The following is a 19,565-nucleotide window of genomic DNA, read 5'->3' as shown; positions in this document are numbered from 1 at the left end:
TCCACCTTGAGGCAGAGGGGCCAGTCTTTTGCACCACCATGTCGGTCAATCATGGGCGGGGGGCACTAGTCTGCTGCAGTCAGCCAAGGGTAATTCTATAGAGAAACAGGCACCTGTGAGCCAGCACAGCCCACCCTCAGAGCAGCTGGGAGATGGAGGTGCCAGCCAGGCAAGATTGACTTGGGGTTACTTGGGCCAGCCTGGGTAATCATGAGCTGACTACAGCACGGGTCAGGGTTAGTGTGTAGGAGCAGCTGACACTGAAGCCACCAATGATGATGGCACGATTTGGGGTGGAGATGAAGGCTACAGGCCAGCTAGCAAAGTCTTCAGCGACTGTGAGAGTGTGAGCAGAAGGGCCAGGGAAGGCAAAGAGGAGGTGGGGGAGAAGGTAGCAGCCCGGGGCTGCATGATCCTCAAGTCAGCAGGGATTTTGACACAAGGAAGCAGGAGAAGTGAATGAGCCGAAATCTGAAAACCAGCTGGACCCCCGCAGGCCCTCCTTGAACCCACTCCGGGAGGTCTGGCTACAGCCAGGACTGTAACCGCGGTGGCAAGGGTCCTTTGTGCTGTATTGTCTGCTATCTAATGCTTGGGAATCTTAGCTCTAGAAGACAGGGATCCTATCTCTCCTGCTTACCAGCCTGGCATATTAAATACATATTTATTGAATGAATAACTGAGTCAATCAATTAACCTGTATTTCATCATTTCTCAGGGCAGGCCACCAGCATAGTAACAAAGAGCATAAGCCTTGAGGTCAGACATCTGAGTCTGATCCAGTCCTGGGCCTCCGCTTTCACATCCGTGATGCTGTGAAGATTAAATGAGCTCGTGGTGGATGTAAGGCACGCGGTACAGCACTCGGCAGGTGGCAAATTTTCCACAAATGGCCTCCGTTGGTAAGATCCCTGTCCCAGGAAAGCTCAGAGCTATCCTTGCGGGGTGACTGGGGATGCAGGTGTGTGATGGGAAGGGCGGAGGAAGGAGCGGAATACAGGCTGAGGTTGCGCCCAAGCCTTTGCGTACCCAACTGGCCCAGCCCGGGGCGGAGTCTCCTCCGGGCCGGGCGGGGGCTGTGCTGTGCCCTGGAGGCACCAGGGGAGCGGGCGTGCCCTGCGGCTGCCCTCGGCTATGGCGAGCGCGGCCCGGGGGTCCGGCCCGTGGCCCCCGCTCCGGCTCCAGCTCGTGGTCCAGCTCGCGGCGCTCATCGGGACCCTCGCGCCCCAGGTGAGAAGCGGGGCGGACGCGGAGTCTCCGAGGCCGGGTCCGGGGCGCGGGGGGCTGGGGCGCGGCGGGACCACCGGGGGCGCCTCGCCCTCTCCCGGGTCCGGGTCGCCCCAAGTCGGCCTCTGGCCAGTGAAAACCTCCTGACTTCGGGGAGTTACCCAGTTGCCCTCACCAACACCTAGCTGGAGAGCCATGCCAGCGTGGAAAGGCGCAGGTGGACGGAACGGCCCGCCCCTCCCGCAGGTGGAGAGAACAGCCGGCGGGCGGGGGGCCCGGCTTGACTGTGGTCCCGCTGAACCGTCTGGGACCCGGCTGCCTTGGAACGCGTGATCAACGTAGGGGTCCTCTGTCGAGAAAGGCGCCTACACACCCGGTTTTAAGGCAAATTCAGGCAGTTCACAGCGCGCCCCATACCCGTGACTGGACCCCGGGTTCCGAACCGCTGGGATAAATAAGTAGATGTGGGGATCCGGTCCAGCGCTGCTGGGAGCGGAAGAGTCCAGTCTTACAGAAATGCAGCGAGAAGGCGAAGAGCCGCAGACCAGAAGCCACTTGTGCAGCCTGGAGACCCCGAACAGCTAGCAGGATCCCGGAGCTGGCTGTTCCTGCCACCCCCAGGCCCCGCGTCCAGCTCTGGGTCCACCCCGCGGTTGCGAAGTAGGAATGCGGGGCCCAGTGTGGCAAGATCGAGTGTTTCCAGAAAAATTGGAAAAAACTAGAAATGAGAAAAATTGGAAATCTAGATTTTTTTCAAGTGAAATCCTCCATTTTTTTAAATTGGCAGCTAGTTACAAACACATTTTTAAACACAGTGATTGTCAGACAAAACTCAACTGTGGGCCACCAGTGTGCAGCTTCTTCTCTGGGCCACTCTCCCTGCTGGCGTGGTGCAGAGCAGGGAACAGGCCCCGCAAGAGAGGGCCTGGAAGGCAGTTTCCTGACTCTTCACCAAAACCGCTGGCTCCGCCCCAAACCTGAGGGTCCTGGAGCCCTAAGTGGCCTTTGCAGGGGTGCGGCTGGGCCACCCGGATGTTAGGGTTCCTGCTGGGAGCTCAGCCTCACCCTGTTTGCTCAAGGAGGGGCCAGAGCAGGTGAGTTAGCCCAGCAGGGGCCAGATGGAAGGGCAGCTCTGACCCTCCCTCCCTCGGCCACCCCCAGTCTTGGTGCAGGGGGCCCACTGGAGCCTGGCTCCAAAAGCAGCTGGGCCGGTTTGGGAAGACAGAAGGGGTCATCCCAAAAGAGGCAGACAGTGTGGCAAAGGAGAAGGAGACCAGGCTCTGGAGTCCCAGCGATGGTGGTTCGAGTCTCAGTTCTGCCATTCGTTTTCTGTGTGGCTTTAGGCCAATTACCTAGCCTTCCTGAGCCTTAATCTCCTCCACCTCTACAGTAGCGAGAACAGCAGCACCAATCATGGGGAGGCTGTAAGGGTCAGTGGAGTCCTTTAGTAAAGGCCTCAGTCTTCTTGGAAAACCGGAAGGGACTGAGGGGGAAGGGAAGAGGTGAGACTTTAGACACAGACACAGTGGGAGCTGGAGAAAAGCTGAGAGAAGCCAGACAGCACTGAGTTTCTTCCACCTGGCATGAAGGGAGCTTAAAATAAAAAGTTAAATTGAGCTGGCTCCCTCTGTAACCCCTCTCTAGGGTCAAGGAGATCAATGGGTGGGGCCAGCCGCTTCTCCAATCATCCTTCCTTCTTTCTCTGTCCACCAGAGGAATAGGGAGTCACAGCCAGCCCAGCCTGGGGAGAGGACAAGGGTGGTCCCAGGCCTCTCAGAGGAGGCCGCTTTGTTTCCCACTGCAGGTCCAGATGCTCAGCCCAGAAAGTCTCCTGCTGGTGTCCACCCTGGATGGAAGTCTCCACGCACTGAGCAAGCAGACAGGGGACTTGAAATGGACACTGAAGGATGGTGAGCAAGAGGCAGTCACGTCTGCCTACTTAGGCCCTAAGTTGGGGGCGTGGGGCAGGGGTCACCGAGACATAGAGGATAAGGATAAGAACACAGAGTCTAGAATCCAACCAGCAGTGTCTGCAGGCAGCTTCACCACTTACCAGCTGTGTGGCTTTGGGAAATTCACTTCACCTCTCTGAGCCTCAATATGCTCATCTGTAAAACGGGGCCAAGCATAGCGACCTTGCCTCCCAGAGTTCTTGGGAGGATTACATTACACGCATGTCAAATGCTTGGCTTGGTGTCTGGCACACAGTAAGCACCCAATGAATATGAGTTGTGCTTTTCAATGGGGAGCCTGGAGGGGGCTCATGCTCCATGTCCCTGTCCCTGCAGATCCCGTCATCCAAGGGCCAATGTATGTCACAGAGTAAGTGAGCCTGCGGTCTTTTAAGGAGGGGGCATCTGGGAGGTGGGGAAGCCATTGTTGTCTGGAGGGAGCTTGGTGAGGGGGAGGGTGGCATCTCAGAAGTAAGGGCAGAAATTTGGGTCTGGAGCTCCATGGTGCTTCCTGCAAGGGTGGGCTCCTGCTAGCTGGGAAATTGGAGGGAAAGCAGGCCTGCATGAAACCAGGGGGCGTGCACCCATTTTCTCCCATTCCTCTCTGCTCCACAGGACAGCCTTTCTCTCAGACCCAGCTGATGGCAGCCTGTATATCTTGGGCACCCAGAAACAACAGGGATTAATGGTGTGTTTCCTACAGAGCTTGGGGTGGGAGAGAGCCCGGGCTTCTGTGAGCCAGAGCACGGGGGGCAGAGGGGGCTCTATGGTCAGAATCTGAGTGTCCTGCAGAGGATTAAGCCAGGGCTCTGAGCACGTTATGGGAAAGCTGTCTGGAGGGACCTGTTGAAAGGAGGTGCCGGCGTGGTTCTGGCTGTGTCTGCAGAGCAGGCTGACTGTCAGGCCTCAGAGGATGTCATGGGGTTTCTCCAGGACTCTCAGAGTTTTAAGGGGAAACCTACGTCTCAGTTAGCTTTTGCTAAATAACAAATCGCTCCAAAACTCAATAGCTTAAAAAACAGTTTACTTAACTCCCAGTTTTGTGAGATGACAGTTTAGGCTGGGAAGTCTTTTTTTTTTTTTTTTTTTAGCAAGATTATCCCTGAGCTAACTACTGCCAATCCTCCTCTTTTTGCTGAGGAAGACTGGCCCTGAGCTAACATCCATGCCCATCTTCCTCTATTTTATATGTGGGACGCCTACCACAGCATGGCTTTTGCCAAGTGGTGCCATGTCCACACCCAGGATCAGAACTGGCAAACCCTGGACTGCCGAGAAGCGAAACATGTGAACTTAACCGCTGCACCACCGGACCAGCCCCTAGCTGGGTGGTCTTGATGGAACTTGCTCAGGCATCTGTGGTCAGCTGCTGGTCACCTACATGGCTCTTTCTCAAAGTTGGTTGGGGGTTGGCTGGGCTTTGACAGAGGCCACCGGGCCATGTGTCTCATCCTCCAGCAGGCGAGCCTGGGCTTGTTCACATGGTGTCAACAAGGGAACCAAAAGCAGCCAGAGAGGACAAGGCCCATGCACAAGCTCTTGTCAAGCTTTGCTTGTGTCACATTCGCTGATGTCTCGTCAGCCAGCTCTGGTGGTCTAGTGGTCAAGATTCGGCGCTCTCATCACCCGGGCCGGCTTTGTTTCCTGGTCAGGGAACCACACCACCCCTCTGTCAGTTGTCAGACTGGCAGCATCATGTTGCTGTGATGCTGGAAGCTACGCCATTGGTATTTCACATACCAGCAGGGGCACCCATGGGCCCATGGTGGACAGGTTTCAGCGGAACTTCCAGACTAAGACAGACTAGGAAGAAGGACCTGGCCACTCACTTCCAAAAAAATTGGCCATGGAAACCCTGTGAATAGCAGGGGAGCATCATCTGATAGAGCACCAGAGGGTGAGCAGATGGCACACAAAGGCCGGGCAGGGTTCTGCTCTGCTGTCCACAGGGTCACTAGGATCAGAATCAGCTCGACGACACCAACACAACATGTCTCATCAGCCAAAGCAAGTCACAGGGCCAAGTGCAGACTCAAGTGGGGAAGAAACAGACCCACCTATTTACAGGAGGAGCTGAAAAGCTACCTGCACAGGCACACACACAGGGAGAGGAGGAATCTGTGGCCATTTTTCCCATCTTCCGTGTCAGGACTCTCTCTGATGAGGGCTATTGAACATGACTCTGGATTTATCGCAGGGGATGGGGTGGAATGTGCTTTGTCAGAATTCTGACTGTGCCATGGGAAGCCTGCCAGAAAAGTCTTAAGTATGTGATTTAGGAAGCTATGGAGCAAAATGATTAAGTGTGCTGGTTCTGGAAACTGTCTGCCTGGGTTCAGGGCCTGGACCTGCCACTCACAAGCTGTGTGACATTAGCCAGGTTACTCAGCCTCTCTGAAAAATGGGAATGATAATAACCGTACTAGTGAAAGTCTGTCTGTGTCTCTCTGCTCTCGTTCCTTCCTGGAACTTCTCCCTTGCCCTAGAAACTGCCCTTCACCATCCCGGAGCTGGTTCACGCCTCCCCGTGCCGCAGTTCCGATGGTGTCTTCTACACTGGTAAGCGTCCCTCCAGCCTGTGGGTCAAGGTCCAGCCAGCAGGGACCGGGGTTATGATGGGCCAGCTGGGCACAGAACAAATACCCTCTCCCACACCATCTTGAGAGCTGGCCCACTTTCCACCTCCACAGGCCGGAAGCAGGATGCCTGGTTTGTGGTGGACCCTGCGTCCGGGGAGACACAGTTTACGCTGACCACAGAGGGTCCCTCCGCTCCCCGCCTCTACATCGGCCGAACGCGTGAGTCAGGCTGCAGCTGCTCCCCAAGCTCTGGGCAGCCCCCTCCTTTGCCCTGCCCAGGCCTGGCAATTGCTATCCAAGTTGAATTGTGGCCAGTGAGTCAATCTGTCAGTCAGCAAACATTTCATTGAGCACTGAACAAGGAGCTGAGGATACAGCAGTAACCAAAACAGACCTGGTTTCTGCCACTGTGTTGCTCACAGACTCCGGCCTCTAAGCCAGGTGTTTGAGCACTCACCCCTACAAGATAATGTCCCCTGGGGTGGGAGTGGGAGAATTGTCATATGAGTGTGCCTGGTAACCTTGCTTCTGGGCATCCCCAGAGTACACGGTCACCATGCATGACCCCAGGACCCCGGCCCTGCGCTGGAACACCACCTATCGCCGCTACTCCGCACCCCGAATGGATGGCTCGCCTGGGAAATGTGAGTGCTGCCTCTCTCTGCCGCCCCCGTGGAGCAAGGCCACCAACTCAGGGATCCCTGAGTGGCATCCACGACCAAGCCCTACCCCATTGTGACCCACCCTGACCTCCTCAGGGACCCCGCGTACTGAATGATACACTCTGATGGGTAACCTTAGTGGCCCCCTCAACTCCCGGCCTGACCCTCCTGTGACCTGAGAGCCCTTAACATCCTAACTCTCGCACACCCCCAGAGAACCCAGCCAGGTGACCCTGGGGGATTCCCCACAGAGTGACCCCAAGCAACCCACACACACCCTGAGCAGTCCCCATATGTCCTAACTGAGCCCCAGTGTTGAATGACCCCTGACAGATGACCCTAAATGACCTCCCCCCAGACTCACCACACCCTGCTTATTATGACTGTCCTACCCAACTGCCCGAGTGACCTCACAGGAGCCCCATCAATCCCTTGTACCCTGATGCCCTCATTCTGCGTGAGAAGCCACGTAGGTAACCCTGACGCATCACAGTGACACCCCAGGGCCGCTGACTGAGCCCCTTCACACTCTACATGTCTCCTAGTGACTCGCATGTCTCCAGGCCACCCTGATCGACCCATCCTGGGTAACCATCACTCAGACCACGCCTGACCTCACCACGTCCTAAGTGATTTCTCATGTGCCGTGGACTGAGTCACCTCTTGACGACCCTGACCGATCCCCTGACTGATCCCAGTGACCCAGTGAACTCAGCCTGAACTTCCCATGTCCTGATCACCCTCCAAGTGACCTCACCTGTCCTCCACATACCTGAGTGGCTCTCCTGATGGCCCACCCTCAGAGCAGTCTCCCCACCCTGAGATGCTCCCTGACCACATTTCCCCAGCCGTCTCTCTTGGCAGACGTGAGCCACCTGGCATCCTGTGGGATGGGCCTGCTGCTGACTGTGGATCCAGGAAGCGGGGCGGTGCTGTGGACACAGGACTTGGGTGTGCCTGTGATGGGCATCTACACCTGGCACCAGGACAGCCTGCGCCAGCTACCCCATCTCACACTGGCTCGGGACACCCTGCACTTCCTCGCCCTCCGCTGGGGCCACATCCGGCTGCCTGCCTCTGGCCCCCAGGATACAGCCACCCACTTCTCTACCTTGGACATCCAGCTGCTGTAGGTGCCCATGGCTGGGGACTGGGAGGAGCCCTCTGGAAGTGCTGTGGCCCAGGCCCAGTGGGCAGGCATGATGTTTGACCTTGACACACCAGTACAGCTGAACCAGGGGTCAAAATATTTCAAACTGGTAATTTATCAGTTTGGTAGATAACCAATGCCCTGCACCCCGCCCCCCCCCCCCCCCCCCACCATGTGCTTCTAGGACTCCCTGGATAGCCCCACTGTTCAGCAACTGATAGGGTAAAATCTGGCCTAGGAGGGGCCTCCAGGTCTCCACTCCAGGGCTACAGCCGGCACTTGCTCTGCTTGGTAGGTGCTGTGCCTCATTAGTTGTTAAATTAAATGTCACCCTTCCTTGTAGCACTGAATACCTTAGTGTCCCCATCTTGGGGAATCAAGAGGCAGACTGGGAAAATCAGGGATTATCCATTCATTTAGTTAGTGCCACAAATATTAATTGGGCACTTACTATGTACCTGTGACTTGTTAGGCTCTGGGAATACAATAATATTATATAATACAATAATACAATAATAATACAATAATACAGCCAGTGTTCGTACTTACAGAAACTCTGAGAGTCTAGCAGGGAGACAGGTGTGTAAAGGGGCAATTGTGACATGGCATCCTAAAGGATGATATAAAAGAAGTATAGGTTTGCCATGGGAATGTATAGGAAGGGTACCTAAATTGAGACTGGGGGCAGGAGGCAGTTAGGAAAGCTTCCTGGAGGAAGGGACATCTAAAATTGAAACCTAAAGGATGAATAGGATATGAAAGAGAGAGAAAGCATAGCAACCAGGGAACAGAAAGAAATTAAATAAGGCTGGAGCATAGATCCGAGCAGGGAATAAGGTCTGAGGCTAACTTAAGGAGGGATGTTGTAGGATCCTTTAAAGAGTTTGGACATTTTCTCCTAGAAAATAAGTAAGAAGTCACTGGAGGGTTTTAAGCAAGGAAGTGATTTGATCATATTTTCATTTTGGAGAGATAACTCTGACTGCAGTGTGAAGAATATCCTAGAGTGTCGTAGGGGAGGAAGTGGACACTTAGAATATTGTGTTAGTTCATCCAGAGATAAAGACACTTGGACTAGGGCGGAAACACTAAAGATGGAAATAAGTGGAAGCTAAGAGAGATTAAGAGGGAAAACTAGTTAGAATTTGGTGGTTAGCAAGTTTGGTGATTGTGAGCGAGGAGTCAAAGGTCATGTTCCGGTTTCTAGAAGCATATGGCTGCTGTCATTTTCAGAGGTAGGGAGTGCTAGAGGAGGAGAAGGTGAAGAAGGGAGAGGAGGGTGTAAGGAATGAGGTGATGAGTTCAGATTTAGATAATCAAGTTCTTCAAAGAGGTCTGGGCTAGGCACAAATTTAAAAACATTGACTATAGAGTTTGTATCAGTTAGCTTTTGCTGCATAACAAACCATCCCCCAAACTTAGAGCTTCAAAACAGCAAACATTTATTATTTTTTAAGATTCTGCATGTAGGTGGGTGGTTTTTCTGATCTGGGCAATCTTAGTTAATATCTGCTGTCAAATGGTGGCTTGGCTGAGCCTGGACGATCTAGGATGCCCTCACTCACCTGTCTCATAGTTGGTGGACTATTTGGCCTGGGGCTGTCAAATAGGGTCTCTTGTGCCCCGGCAGGCTGTCCTAGCTTTCTTCACATGGTGGTCTCGGTGTTCCAAAGGACAACACGAGAGGACAAGCCCCAGTGCACAAGCATTTGTCAAGTCTCTGTTGGTGTCACATTTGTTATTTGTCTTACTGGCCAAAGCAAGTCACATGGCCAAGCCCAGAGTCATTGTGGGAGGGGACAATACAAGGACATGGGTACAATGGTAACTGAAACTGCCAATTACCATCACTCATCCTTCTCCCCTTTTTCCTCTCCCCCACTAGGATGACGCTGTATGTAGGGAAGGATGAAGCTGGCTTCTATGTTTCCAAAGCACTGGTTCACACAGGGGTGGCCCTAGTGGTGAGAAGGGGTTTCTGAGGGGCTGGAAAGAGGGGATGGAGCAGGAGAGGAGCGCCCCTCACTCGTGAATCTCCATCTTTGCCATAGCCTCGTGGACTGACCCTGGCCCCCATGGATGGCCCCACCACAGAAGAGGTGACACTCCAAGTCTCAGGAGAGCGAGAGGGCTCACCTAGCACTGCTGTCAGATACCCTTCAGGCAGTGTGGCCCTCCCTAGCCAGTGGCTGCTCATTGGTAAGACCCCCTGGCTCAAATTTGGAATAGATGAAGATGAAGGATCTGTGAACCCTGCTTCTGAGCTGAAAGGCTGAGGTCACCTTCAGCCCACTGACTTTTGCCCTTCCCCTTAGGACACCATGAGCCACCCCCAGTCCTGCACACCACCATGCTAAGAATCCATCCCACCCCCGGGAGTGGAACTGCTGAGACTAGACCCTCAGAGAGCACGCAGGCCCCAGCCCTCTTCTTGGAGGTCAGTGCTAGAAGGGCAGAGCACATGGGGGGAGTGTCAGCTGGCGGGTGGGCATTCCTTGGACCTTTTCCTCAGATTTCTAGGAATAACACTTGGTGGTAGGTCAATTGACTTCACACAGTTTCCCAGAAGAAAAGCATTTTGTTTTGTTATTGCCAGAAATGTGTTAGAAGTGTCAAAAGATACTGCTTATCTAAATTGTGGAACATGAGTCACAGTTTTCTTTATTATTCTTCAGTGTAAAAGTTACACAATATTTATCAAGTGAGAAAATGAAAACAGAAAAACTATAAAAGCATGCTCTCCTGGGAGAGGCTTGGACAAGAATCGCCAGTAGTTTAAGTTTAAGAAGGAACAGCCATGACCTGGAACAATAATTCTCAAATCTGGTTGCTCATCAGAATCACCTGGGAGCCCACTCCAGACCCACTGAATTCAGAATCTCTGGAGGTGGATATCTGCATTTTTTGTTGTTGTTGTTGTTATGCCTCAAGGGTATCTGTATTTTTTAGTGACACTGCAAGAGATGAGGGTCATCAGCTAGGTTTGGAAGCCCACTCGCCTGGGGCACCATGATATTTCAGCACCACGGAGAGTGCCACATTTCCCACCATCCAGACGGCTCCCTCACTGCCCCTTTAGCTAAGCCCAGCCTGCCCTAGGTGATGAAAAAGGGTTACAGGTTCCACAGTGGGAAGGGATGTTAAGAGTGAAAGTCCCTTGGTCCCCAGCTCCTGAGCCAGAGCCGAGAGGAACCTTGGGACCTGGAGCTGCATCCTGAAGAGAAAACCCCAGGCCTGTATCCAGGGCTGGGCCCCCAAGACCTGCTGGCAGCTAGCCTCACTGCTGTCCTCCTGGGAGGGTGGATTCTCTTCCTGATAAGGCAGGTGAGCCCATCGCCCCTGACCTCAGGCCCGTGTTAGTCTTCCTAGGGGGAACTCTGCTCCTCCTCTCCCAGACCACTCAACAACCCTCTCCCTTCCCCTGCCTTCCTCCCAGCAGCTCCCCAAACCCCAGCTGCTCTGCTCTGTATGTTCATGCTCCAGTGCCAGGCCATCTCAGGCAGAGCTGCTGGGCCCACCATGGGCCAGGACCTGGCAGGGCCAAGCCCTCTTAGGCCCTCCCTCATGTTTCAGCAGCAGCAGCTGGAGGAGAAGCAGCAGCAGGACCCCCCGGCACCTGCCAGCCCTTCTCACATCTCACAGGATGCTCAGTCTCAGCTCTTGGGCACCACCTCACAGGACCTGCTGAGCCTCCAAAGCCCCTCCGAGCAAGTCCAGCCACTTGAAGACCCTGAAGGTGAGCTAAGGGAACAGGAAAGGGCAGAGTCAGGGACAGAGAACAGAGAGGGGGAAGGTTTGGCTTCAAAGTCGGTTTATTAGAAGTCACTCTAGTGGAGTGGCGAAGCCTACACATGCTCACCAGAGAGTATTTCGAATAGTGCCTGCCATGTAGCTGAGCACTCTGGAAATGTCTGCCGTCGTCTTTTATTGTTGTTGCTGTCAAGGACTCTGGATGCAGCTGGGACTGGGTCTAGATCAACTCCCTTCTCTGTTAACTTTGATGAAGTGCTTAATGCCCCGAGCTTCAGTTTTCTCATCTGTCAAATGGGACTAACAACACTCACTTCCTCATGAGAGGTTACCATCACCATTATTATTATATCATACCTACCTATACATACCTAACACAAATAGTAATATTTGTGTTAAAATAACATCGTATTTGGTAACAATAATAGTAAATTACCTAGCTACAATTTGGTACCTTTTCTCCTCTTTAGGGCTTTTTCTTTTTTAAACATTTCTCTCCTCTTTTCTCAATTTAATCCTATAAACAAGCCCTCAGAAGCTTCCTGTGGTATCTGTAGGATGCTCCAGGGGATCTTTCCCATGCTTTTATGGGTCAGTCCAGGGTACTTCTCCTGCTTCTTTGGCTCTGGGCTGGTCTTTGGTCCTTTGGTCCTTTTCATGAACTGCTGCTGGCACCTCCTGGTCACTGCTCAAACCACTACCTCATGCCTTGGAGCCACTCTGCTCTCACCTTAACTTAGGCTGAAGTCTGTCCCTTGCTTGGTTGGATGCCCCAGTGCTGCTCCCGACATTTACCTTTGTGTTTGCTTTGCCTCTGCTGAGAGAGGCAAGGCCCTCGGGGGCTAGCTCTTGTAGAAAGGCCCCCATCACAGAGTTGCCTGAGCCCTGAGTTGTTGCAGTTTCTGTCACTTTACTGGTTCTGAGTGGGTCCACGTATAACTTACCCCACCGCACTCTGAAACGCTCATCTCCTTGGACCTTCTGACTCAAGCTGGGTCTTTCCCCAGACAACCCAGACTCCATCTTTCTCCAGGGTGGTTCCCATCAGAGGGCCCTGTGGCCCCCTTGCCATTGTCCTTCAGTTGCCTCTCACAGCCCATTAGACCCCAGCTTGGCATGATGGAATTCCTTCCCCAGATGCCTCCTCCGTTCTCTGTGTCAGTAGATACCATCATCCTCGGAGGAGGAGAAAAGAGGATGTTGAATCTCAGCCCCAGCCCAGCCAGGACACCTTGTTATGTAAAATACCTAAGCCTCTTTACCTGCTATAAGGAAGGAATCAAAGTGTTATCAATGCTTCAGGACAAGAATTCAAGAAAATAAAACACCCAGATAGAGCCTGGGACCTCTGTTGTGAAACTTCGTGGTAACAATCTCTATATAGTACTGGATTTCCTCTGTAATTAACAAAAAATCTTTCTATTTCCTTTACTTTCTTTGTTTAAAGTGCTAATAAACTCTTTACTTTGGCATTTTTGTGGCCTTTAGGCAAAGTCTCGGGAGGACAGGCTTTGGGCCATGTGATAAATGCTGCGATGGTGGCGTCACACAGGCAGCTGTGGGAACACAAGGGAGGGGCACGTAATGCCGATGTGGGGAAATAGAAAGTGTCCTCAAAGTGATGTCTAAGCTGTGGTCCCAAGGACCAGGAGGAACTACCAAGTGAGCAGGGAGGGGTGGAGCGGGAGCGCTGTAGGTGGCACCACCAGCACAGGCAAATGTTCCGAGAGAGAGAATGCAGGGGACACATTCTGGAAGCAGAAGGTGGGTTGCAAACTCACGCCCATGAGTAGGTCAACTGGATAAAGTAAATGAGCGAAGCAGCTACGTAGGAGGGAGAATAGGGAGTGGTGGGGACTGAGGCAAACTGGAGAACAGGTGCCTGTCTAAGCTCCAGCAGCTAAGCCTGCCTTGCTTAGTGCTGCAATCTCTTGATACAGAGCATGGCTGAGTGAGTATCTGCTGAATCGATGACCGACCATGGGCACTGGCGAGTCTTAAACAGCACTTCTCAACTCAGTAAATACACGTGGAATGAATATGTGCTGAGCAGGTGTGAGGAACAGGCAGAGTTATAGTTAAATAGACTGGGATTTGCCCATCAGATATGCAGCTATCGGGAGTCCAGTGTGTCAAAATCTGGGTTTAGTCCGGAGAGAGTCAATAAATGAATGTGGCTGATGGCAGCAAAGCTCCAAGAACCACTCTCCAAAAGAGCCCTCCAGGACCAGCCCCTTGTGGCAGCCTCTGACCTGTCCTTAGAACATCTGTTCAGAAACTCTGACCTGGAAATCTTGCTCCTCCTCTCTTGGTGCGGGGAGAGGACCTTCCTCACGGACCTTTTTATGGTTCACGAAATCCACAGAGTCGTCACATCCTACTCTTGTTTAATTTACACAGACTCATCTACATGTGCTTGGTTGGGTCCTTCAGGACCGCCAGCTACTTCATATATTCAGGGGTAAGTGGATGCAATCAAGCCAGAGCTTGACTGGCTGAACCAGGGCTGACATTAAGAGCTAGCATTTATACAGCGCTCACTGTATGCCTGTCACTGTCTATACGCTCTGCTTGTATTAACTTGTATGATACTTACAAAGTCCCTGTGAGGTGGATACTGTTATAATGCCTACCTTACGGAAGAGGGAAAGAAGGCAGAAGGGTGCCTGATCGCCACCCCCAGGCTCACAGAGCCAGTAGGTACCAGCTCAGGAGCTCAAGGGCAGGTCAGCTGTGGGACAGGACTTCTGTCTGCACTTTGGCAAACTGACTTTAGGGTTTCCCAAGACGCGTTGTGGACTCTCAGGATTTTCAGAGGTAATTCTGACTGCGCACTGTTTCCTCTCATGTGACAGCCTTTGATTACTTTAGAACTTCCCTCCTGCTGTTGCTGCTGCTCCGTTATGTTGATGCAGACGGCTGAGCCAAGTGGTGGCGCACGTGTGTGCAGACTGAGCCTCCTCCCGCTCATTATTTCTGCATTCAAGGCCCTCACAGCCACAGTCCGGCCTCCATCCTAGCACTGAGGATGTTTCTGAATAGCTAACCCAGGAAGCACGTAGTGAGTGTTTACCTCACACCAGGGCATTGAGAGCAGGGCAGGCAGACACACAAGAGACAGGAAACCCAGCAGAACCAAATGAGTGAACAAAAGAGGGGCCTCAAGTGTTTGGGGACCCTCACCTGGAGCCAGCTGAGCAGGGCTTGTTCCAACAGGCTTTCCAGCAACTCTGTCCCTGCTTTCTGAGTCCCCCCGAGACACAGGCTCACTCTTACCTGTGGGTGACATGCTTCCAACCAGGCCCAGCGCCCCTCCACTCCTGAGTCCAGGGCACACGAGGCTGGGTTACTGCCTGCACCTGGCCCACAGAGGAGAGTGAATGTTCCAGCAGACAACCAAGAGCAATGCTGAGGGGCGGCTTGGAACTTTTCTCACTGATCCCTGAGCCTGATTTTCCTTTGCTTTTCCTAAAGCTGATGGGAGAGGCTGAAGCTGGCAGCTCTTCCTACGTAGAGTGTTCTCAGGGCCACTGAGGGGTGCGCAACTCTGGGGGTGCCCGATACATTCGGCTGTATGAACAGTGCCCCTTGGAGCTGAGCAGAGCACGGCCTGGCCAGATGTGTCTGGGTCCCTGTCAGGGGTCTCTTGCAAGCTACTCAAAGGGAAGAGCAGTAGCTGTCTAAGTCTACGGACCTCTGTCTGCCTGAGCCAACCCCACCCTTCCTAACAGGAAACCAAGGTCTTCCCAGGACTAGCCCTAGGGCAGCTTAGCTTCCAGAGGTCCGCGGCTCCCTTCCTGTCCGGGGCAGTCTTTTCTGCTACTGCACTCCCCCCGCTGCGCTTTCAACTGCCCAAACTCACCTTCCTGTTTGGAGCCAACTCCTCAATTAAAAGGGTTTATTATAACTGGTGGAGGTGGGGAGAGTGCCAGAGGAAGTAAAGGGAAGAAACCTGGGCAGAAAAAGCCGAAAGAGGGAGAATGATAAGAGGATAATATGTCAAACCTCCCCCCTGCCTTTCTTCCTTTGATTCATTTAATGCACAGTGATACCATGAGAGATCATTACATGAGTCCCACTTTCAGAGGGGAAATCTGGGGCACAGCGGTTAAGTAAGTCACCCAAGTACATGCAAAGAGTAGGTGGCAGCCCCAGGCGCTGGCCCCGGGCCGTCTGGCAGCAGGCTGAGTGTGGAAATCCAGAGAAAGGTAGGGGCAGCGGGACGGCTCTGGACTGGGCAGAGGGGCGGCCTTGGGCCGAGCAGAGGCTCCCGGAGACCCCGGCCTCCTCTCCCCGCAGCTGAGCCGCTCACCGTGGTGGGGAAGATTTCCTTCAACCCCAGGGACGTGCTGGGCCGCGGGGCAGGCGGGACGTTCGTCTTCCGGTGAGTGGCAGCCAGGAGCCAGGCTGAAGATGTGGCTCTCACAACCCTTTCGGCCACTGTCCCTTGGAGAGCCTTTGGAGGTGGGTGCAGGTGGGTAACTCACTCACCACTTGCTAACGTTTTGCTTTATCTCCTCTCCCTGAACCTCTGCTCACCCGCCTGCCAGGGGACAGTTCGAGGGGCGGGCAGTGGCTGTCAAGCGGCTCCTCCGTGAATGCTTCAGCCTGGTCCGGCGGGAGGTCCAGCTGCTGCAAGAGTCGGACAGGCACCCCAATGTGCTCCGTTACTTCTGTACCGAGCGGGGACCCCAGTTCCACTACATTGCCCTGGAGCTCTGCCAGGCCTCGTTGCAGGAGGTGAGGCTGGAGCTCAGGGAGGTGTGGGTGGGGTGGCAGGGAGGTCTGGGGCTGCAGGGTGACACTTTGCTCCTTGCTGCTCGTCAGTACGTGGAAAACCCAGAGCTGGACCGCTGGGGCCTGGAGCCTGAGATGGTGCTGCAGCAGCTGATGTCCGGCCTGGCCCACCTGCATTCCTTACACATAGGTACCAGGCCCCCACGTCTCTCCAACCCAAGCCCCTGCCCTCCCCTCCTCGGCCCTCAGCTCTCCCCTCCTCTCTCACAGTGCACCGGGACCTGAAGCCGGGCAATGTTCTCATCGCGGGGCCCGACAGCCTGGGCCGAGGCAGGGTGGTCCTCTCAGACTTCGGCCTCTGCAAGAAGCTGCTGGCCGGCCGCCACAGCTTCAGCCTCCGCTCTGGCATCCCGGGCACGGAAGGCTGGATGGCCCCCGAGCTCCTACAGCTCCTGCCCCCAGACAGCCCTGTGAGTCGTCCCGCAGCCCCAGGCCACAGGAATCCCTCCCTGGCCTTCTGCTTCTCCCAAGAAGGCTCCGCATCACTGCTGCGTGACCTTGAGTCACTCCTCCAAGCCTGCTTCTTCATCTGTTAAGTGGGGATAATTCATCCCCTCTTACCCAGAGCAGTGGTTCTCAACCAAGGGCTATTTTACCACCCAGGGGACATTGGACAATGTCTGGAGATGGTCTTGGTTGTCGCTCTTGGTGGTGGTAGCGGGGCTTGCTACTGCCATCTAGAGGGTAGAGGCCAGAGGTGCTGCTAAATATCCTACAATGCACTGGACAGCTCCCAGGACACAGAATTATCTGGCCCAAGATATTAATAGTGCTAAGGTTGAGAAACTCTGACTTTTAAAATAGTTTCAGTCTTCACTGTGCTGCAGAATCACTGAGGAACTTAAAAAAGAGTCAGCTGCTCAGGCCCCACACCCAGTGATTCTCACCCAGTCGGCCTGGGGTAGGCCCCATGGTGGCTTAATCTATATCCAGGGTGGAGAACCCCTGGTGTCGGGGTTTGGGGGAACATCAGATGAGCTAATACAGTTGAAGCACACAGCAGTGTCTGACCCCCAGAGACACTTGAGTTTAGGGCCCCAGGATTATAGATTTTTGAGTCATCAGTGTGTGGGTGGAAGTTGAAGTCATGGGCATGGATGAGACAACACCAAAAGGAAAGTCACTAGGCAAAGCCACACCCACCCCTAAAGTAGAGAGAAAGCTAGAAATGGCCATCTTGAGGCCCAAGGACCAAAGGCACTGAGGTTATGAGCCTGTACAGGTCTTGTTTCTTTAATCAGTGGCCAATAATTTGAACATTTGGGAAATTCCACATACAAATCTGGATTTCTGGATTCTCTTTGAAAATCAAAGTTCTGTGGGGCGGGCCCCGAGGCCTAGTGGTTGTTTGGCATGCTGCCCTTTGGTGGCCTAGGTTTGGTTCCCAGGTGCAGACCTATGCCACTTGTTGGTGGTCGTGTTGTGGTGGTGACTCACATATAGAGGAAGCTTGGCAACAGATGTTAGCTCAGGGCAAATCTTCCTCAGCAAAAAAAAAGAAGAGAAAAAGAAAGTCAAAGCTCTGCCACCCCAGGAGAGTTCTCAGGAGGCAATCAGCTGAAGCTAGTACTAGCTGCCACCTGTGGACAGGGCCTGTGCCAGATGATGGAGTACTCATGGCCACTTTATTGTGTGGAATAATTGTGGCCAGGAACGCCTGGCCAGCTTCAGTTACTTGCTACCCCTGGAGGAATGGTGCTTGGAAACCTCAACTAGAAACTCAATAGGGATAAAGATTTTGGTTGAAAACCATGGGCCCCTTTCAGTGGTACAGAGGGAGGGGATCTAGGGCCAAGGAGATGCTCTCAGGAAGCATCCTTGGGTTCTAGTCTGAACACAATCCCCAGCTCCGTCCCAGCCCCTGGGAGAATTTAGCCAGGCAGACTTCCTGGAAGCAGAGCCGCCCTCCTCATGCTCATCTCTCTGGCCCCCAGACCAGCGCAGTGGACATCTTCTCCGCAGGCTGCATTTTCTACTACGTGCTTTCCGGTGGCAGCCACCCCTTTGGAGAGAGTCTTTATCGCCAGGCAAACATCCTTGCAGGGGCTCCCTGTCTGGCTCACCTGGAGGAAGAGGCCCATGGTGAGAGGGATCTGGGCCCGGCAGAGAGGGGAATAAGCAGGGCATGAGGCTGGGCAGGCCTGAAGCCATCCCTCCCCTTCACCCCTAGACAAGGTCGTTGGGCGGAACCTGGTTGAGGCCATGTTGAGCCCGCTGCCACAGGCACGGCCCTCTGCGTACCAGGTGCTGGCCCACCCCTTCTTCTGGAGCCGAGCCAAGCAGCTCCAGTTCTTCCAGGTAAGGGGGAAATCTTGGGAATGGCCCCAGCAAGTCCCAGGCAGCTGGGCTCATTATCTAAAACAAGATGGAGCCTAGACTCCTAAACATTGCCATCTTGGCACTCCTCAGTTGCTCATTACCACTTTCCCAGCCCCAGCTGCCTGTGTATGAGACTACAGCCCCTTTTCAGCCATAGTGTCATCATGCTATACCCATGCCCACAGAACCCACTGCACTTGTGTGACCTTGAGCAAAGGACTTTGTGCCTCTGAGCCTCAGTTTGCTCATCTGTGAAATGGGGACAACAGTACCCACCCCCCAGGTTGGTGAAGACCTGGCGGGGTAACACGGGGTCAGTGCAGAGAAGCTGTGCTCCACAGGAGGCAAAAATCCTCACCATCCTAAACCAAGAAGCTTTTGCAGCTTCCATCCCCAAGCCCCAGGACACTCCTGGCCTTGTGGCCTCTGATGCTGGTCATGAGGCTCAGGCGCTCTATGGGGTCCTAGGACATAAGCGACTGGCTGGAGAAGGAGTCTGAGCAGGGGCCCCTGGTGATGGCACTGGAGGCGGGAGGCTCCAAGGTGGTCCGGGGCAACTGGCACAAGCACATCTCGCTGCCGCTGCAGACAGGTAGAGGCCAGACTCAGGGTGGGCCCGGGAGGTTGAGGGGGCCCAGCAGGGACAGCTTTGCCAATGATTTCCCTGCCCCCAGATCTGAGAAGATTCCGGACGTACAAAGGGACATCCGTGCGAGACCTGCTCCGCGCTATGAGGAACAAGGTATGTTCTAGGGCTTGGGTGGGGCCTGGACCTTGGGGCCACCTGGTCACAGCTGCAGCAGGCTCTCTGCTTTACCCCTCCAGAAACACCACTACAGGGAGCTCCCGGTTGAGGTACGGCAGGCACTCGGCCGCATCCCCGACAGCTTCGTCCAGTACTTCACAAACCGCTTCCCGCGGCTGCTCCTCCACACGCACCATGCCATGAGGAGCTGCGCCTCCGAAAGCCTCTTTCTGCCCTACTATCCGCCGGCCTTGGGCGCCAGGGAGCCACGCCCAGAGCCTGCCGGGAGCTGAGGCCAGCCGGACAAGGAGTTGGGCCTATGGCGGAGACTGGCCTCAGCGTCAGAAAGACTGGCAGACGCTTGGCAGCCTGGGGATACTGGAG

The 19,565-nt window shown here is 54.1% G+C and overlaps 1 protein-coding gene across 7 annotated transcripts; it reads left to right on the top strand.

The window, feature by feature from the left end:
- Positions 1-780: 780 nt before the first annotated feature.
- On the top strand, positions 781-19,474 carry ERN2 (endoplasmic reticulum to nucleus signaling 2). 7 transcript variants are annotated; one of them, XM_046668347.1, is made up of 22 exons: positions 781-902; positions 3,032-3,137; positions 3,516-3,549; positions 3,795-3,867; positions 5,666-5,738; positions 5,870-5,977; positions 6,301-6,402; positions 7,285-7,549; positions 9,456-9,534; positions 9,622-9,769; positions 9,886-10,007; positions 10,739-10,894; positions 11,144-11,306; positions 15,620-15,704; positions 15,871-16,060; positions 16,148-16,247; positions 16,328-16,527; positions 18,052-18,199; positions 18,288-18,415; positions 18,905-19,028; positions 19,111-19,178; positions 19,262-19,474. In XM_046668347.1, the coding sequence occupies exons 2-22, from the start codon at positions 3,038-3,040 to the stop codon at positions 19,472-19,474; spliced, it is 2,679 nt and encodes an 892-aa protein (XP_046524303.1). In that variant the 5' UTR covers positions 781-902; positions 3,032-3,037. The 7 variants fall into 7 exon arrangements, 6 of the variants coding, with proteins under 6 accessions (XP_046524303.1, XP_046524304.1, XP_046524301.1 ...); XM_046668345.1 differs by lacking the exon at positions 781-902 and adding an exon at positions 1,021-1,230 and having other exon boundaries at positions 11,147-11,306; XM_046668344.1 differs by lacking the exon at positions 781-902 and adding an exon at positions 1,021-1,230.
- The last annotated feature ends 91 nt before the right edge of the window (positions 19,475-19,565 follow it).

This window comes from Equus quagga, chromosome 7 (genome assembly GCF_021613505.1).
Source record: "Equus quagga isolate Etosha38 chromosome 7, UCLA_HA_Equagga_1.0, whole genome shotgun sequence".
Lineage (NCBI taxonomy): Eukaryota > Metazoa > Chordata > Mammalia > Perissodactyla > Equidae > Equus > Equus quagga.
Note: the sequence above shows the minus strand (reverse complement) of the source record. Positions and strands in the feature narration are given on the sequence as shown.

What these genes read in the sequence shown, in the direction of transcription:
- ERN2 (XM_046668344.1), top strand. Translation starts at nt 1,135, where the DNA reads ATGGCGAGCGCGGCCCGGGGGTCCGGCCCGTGGCCCCCGCTCCGGCTC. An exon ending in CCTCTACATCGGCCGAACGC is followed by an intron (nt 5,978 to 6,300) that starts GTGAGTCAGGCT and finishes GGGCATCCCCAG; the next exon opens with AGTACACGGTCACCATGCAT. An exon ending in CCTGGAGGAAGAGGCCCATG is followed by an intron (nt 18,200 to 18,287) that starts GTGAGAGGGATC and finishes CTTCACCCCTAG; the next exon opens with ACAAGGTCGTTGGGCGGAAC.